At 54.5% G+C, this 2991-nt stretch overlaps 1 protein-coding gene across 1 annotated transcript; it reads right to left on the reverse strand.

Moving 5' to 3' along the window:
* Positions 1-434: 434 nt before the first annotated feature.
* On the reverse strand, positions 435-2985 carry TLCD2 (TLC domain containing 2). Its single transcript, XM_006768131.2, has 4 exons — positions 2833-2985; positions 2557-2639; positions 2308-2390; positions 435-1746 (listed from the first exon to the last, which is right to left on the reverse strand). Exons 1-4 carry the CDS (start codon positions 2952-2954, stop codon positions 1297-1299), a joined length of 738 nt encoding a protein of 245 aa, XP_006768194.2. The 5' UTR covers positions 2955-2985; the 3' UTR covers positions 435-1296.
* Positions 2986-2991: the final 6 nt, after the last annotated feature.

Here is a 2991-nt window from a genome sequence, read left to right on the forward strand (position 1 = left end):
TCCATCCAAAAAAAAAAATCAGTAAATCAAGACAAAAGAAAAAATGCAGCGGAAGTGGCAGGGGAGAAAGGAAAGCTTGCAAATGACTTCATGGCTCTGCAGCCAACGGGAAGCCTTTGCTTGGCTCCCTCTGCCTGTTCCTCGTTCTCCCATGAAGGCCTGCGCCTAGGAAGACCCCACACCAGCGGTTCTCAACCTGTGGGTCGCAATCCTTTTGGGGGTCGAATGATCCTTTCACAGGGGTCGCCTAAGACCATCGGAAAACACATATATAACTACATATTGTTTTTGTGATGAATCACTACGCTTTTATTATGTTCAATTTGTAACAATGAAAATACATCCTGCATATCAGATATTTACATGATGATTCATAACAGTAGCAAAATTACAGTTATGAAGTAGCAACGAAAATAATTTTATGGTTGGGGGTCACCACAACATGAGGAACTGTATTAAAGGGTCATGGCATTAGGAAGGTTGAGAACCACTGCCCTACACTGTGCACCCAGAATGGGTGTTTGAGTCCCTACTCCGGCTCTGTCCTAAGAAGAGAGACCTAGCCCCATGTTCATTCCTCTAAGAATATGCCTTTTCTTCGAAAAGGTCAAGATATTCTAAAAATAAATTTTAAAGGCAGATGCTGGACACAGTAGGACTCAGGTTAAGTACAAACACAACAGTGGGGTTTTGAGAACCAGAAATATCAGCAGCAATCTCCATGACCCAGGTCTTTGGTCTCTTAGCAGCTGGTATGTCTACATAACTACTGGCTACAGATAGCACCCGTGGCATTCTCCTCCCACTGCCAGAATTTGGGCATAGGTGAGATCTCTCTTCCCTCCGGCCTTACCCCCTCCATACCAGATCTCTACTCCTAGTGAGACTTCACCTTCCCTCATCTGTCCCTGTGCAAAAGCAAAGGGTTTCTGTTCCCCTTGCCAGTTACGTTCAGTCTCATGGGTCCTGCCACCCTTTATTGGTAGCACTGGCTGTACCTCTTGAATTAGTTTTCTGGAGAGGACTAATTATCTGATGATGAAATGCAATGAACGTTATCTGATGATGAAATGCAATGAACGTTAGCCCAGACTCCCAGCCACCCACCAACATTAGCATTGCTTCTCAGATCCTAGGCGTGGGGGAGGGGTATGAACTTGCTGGAAGAGGAACTGAGATACTGAAAATCCAGTCCAGTCCTTACCCCAGTGGGGGGCTGTGCATTGAAGACCATCATCTCCTTGTCCTGGTCCGAGCTCCCGCAAGACTGGCAGAAGACGAACCCGAGGCTTCTCCCTAGTCTTTCAGGCCGAGAGGGGAACCATCCTTGGTGGCAGGCTCCCCATCGCATGTCCCGGTGACCGTAGTTTCCCTGTGCCCAGGGTTGGATGAACGAGGCCGAGGCCGCAGGACATCACTGATCAAAATGCGAACGCCCTGTGAGATGCTCATGGCTCCCACAGTGGCCAGCCCGGTGCCACCAAGGACAACCAGAGCAGGAGGCACCTGGTGGTGCTGCTGGAGCAACCACAGACTCATCCACCCCAGTGGTGCCAGGCGGAAGAGGGCCAGGGTGGCCAGGGTGGCCCAGCTGGCCACACTGAAGGCCAAGGATGGGGCCTGTTGAGAAAGCAGCAGCAACTTCCTTAGGTGCAGGCAAGCGGAGTTCAGCTCGAGGAGCAGAGACACCACGGAGAAGCCCACATAGTGGTCGGACAGAATGGCGGTGCCGAGGCAGCTCACTACCTGGGGAGCAAGGGCCAAAGGTTAGAAGACCTTCCGTGACCTACCATCCATCGCGTCCTAATTTCCCAGTCCTCCCAAGCACGTTCTGGCATTCTTTCCCTGAAAACACCCAACTTTATGCCTACCCTACACCAGGAGCCTGCATGGCTTTGAAACCATCTTTCTCCAGGATGGAAGCAGCCTTGGCCAGACGCTGTCTTCTCTGGGGCTGTAACATCTGCAGAGTAACCCCCCCAACTTCCATCCTGGCCTTTCACGCCCCATTCCCACTGCCAATACCGGGGCTCCCTCCTTCTCAGAAAAGCTCCATGTTTAACATTTCTGCAATGGACAGGACACCTGTGTGGGCGAATGCAAGCCCCCGAGGCAGTTCTCAGACACCCAGCTGTGCCAGCAGTCACTCCCCGCCCCTCAATTCAGCCCCAGGTTGGGAGGATCAAGCCCACGGGAGAAAGAGGTGCCAGGGGCTCTCTGGGAAGTCATGGGACACAAAGCTGACGAGAGATCGGGGTGTGCAGTCGGTACACCTCCTGTCCTGCCTCGCCTCTCCCTGAATCTCACCGCCAAATGGTGACAGAGAAGATCCCAGGCCTGGCCCAAGGTCTGGTTCTGCAACATGTCGGCTCCATCAGCCAGGAAATAACCTATGAGGAAGGGCGGCAGCTGGGGTACAGCCCGAGAGAAATCTCCAGCCCCTACCTTTCCCAGTGCTTTCCTCTCCCTCAGTAACGCTGACAGAAGCGCACCTGGGATTCCCGTTGGAAGCTGTTCCCCGCCCCCAAGCTGGCCCAGCCTTCCCTGCAGACTCACCCACAGATACAGCCACCAGCACCAAGGCCCAGGGCGGGTGGCCATGAATGGGGTCGGCGGCCATCTGAGGGTATAGCAACAGCCTAGAGGAGACGGGGGAGCCACCGTCAGCTACGTGCAGACCGGATTCTCCTGCAGGGCACGCCCCGTCCACCCATCCCAGCCTCAGACTCTCGAGGTTTAGCATCCCTTCTAAAGGTGCCGCCAGGTCTTCTTACGTGAGCTTCCCATCCCTCGCCCTCACCCAGGTCCCTCCCGAACCTCTAAGCCCCGCACCCGAGCAGCGCCCCGGGCCCCGTGAGCAGGCTGTGCACCAGGGAGACACAGATGTTCTGCCACTTCCAACGGTCCCGAGCCGCAGATGCCGGCGTGGGCAGCAGCTGCAGCCCCCAGTGCATCCCCCGGAAGGCTGCGAAGGAGGCACCGGTCACCAGG

The sequence above is a fragment of the Myotis davidii genome, unplaced genomic scaffold, assembly GCF_000327345.1.
Source record: "Myotis davidii unplaced genomic scaffold, ASM32734v1 scaffold363, whole genome shotgun sequence".
NCBI classification, from domain to species: Eukaryota; Metazoa; Chordata; class Mammalia; order Chiroptera; family Vespertilionidae; genus Myotis; species Myotis davidii.

Coding starts and splice junctions, on each gene's coding strand:
- TLCD2 (XM_006768131.2), bottom strand. CDS start 2,954: ATGCACTGGGGGCTGCAGCTGCTGCCCACGCCGGCATCTGCGGCTCGG. Junction 2,391..2,556: donor GCTGGTGGCTGTATCTGTGG/GTGAGTCTGCAG, acceptor CCTTCCTCATAG/GTTATTTCCTGGCTGATGGA. Junction 1,747..2,307: donor TTCTCTGTCACCATTTGGCG/GTGAGATTCAGG, acceptor CTTGCTCCCCAG/GTAGTGAGCTGCCTCGGCAC.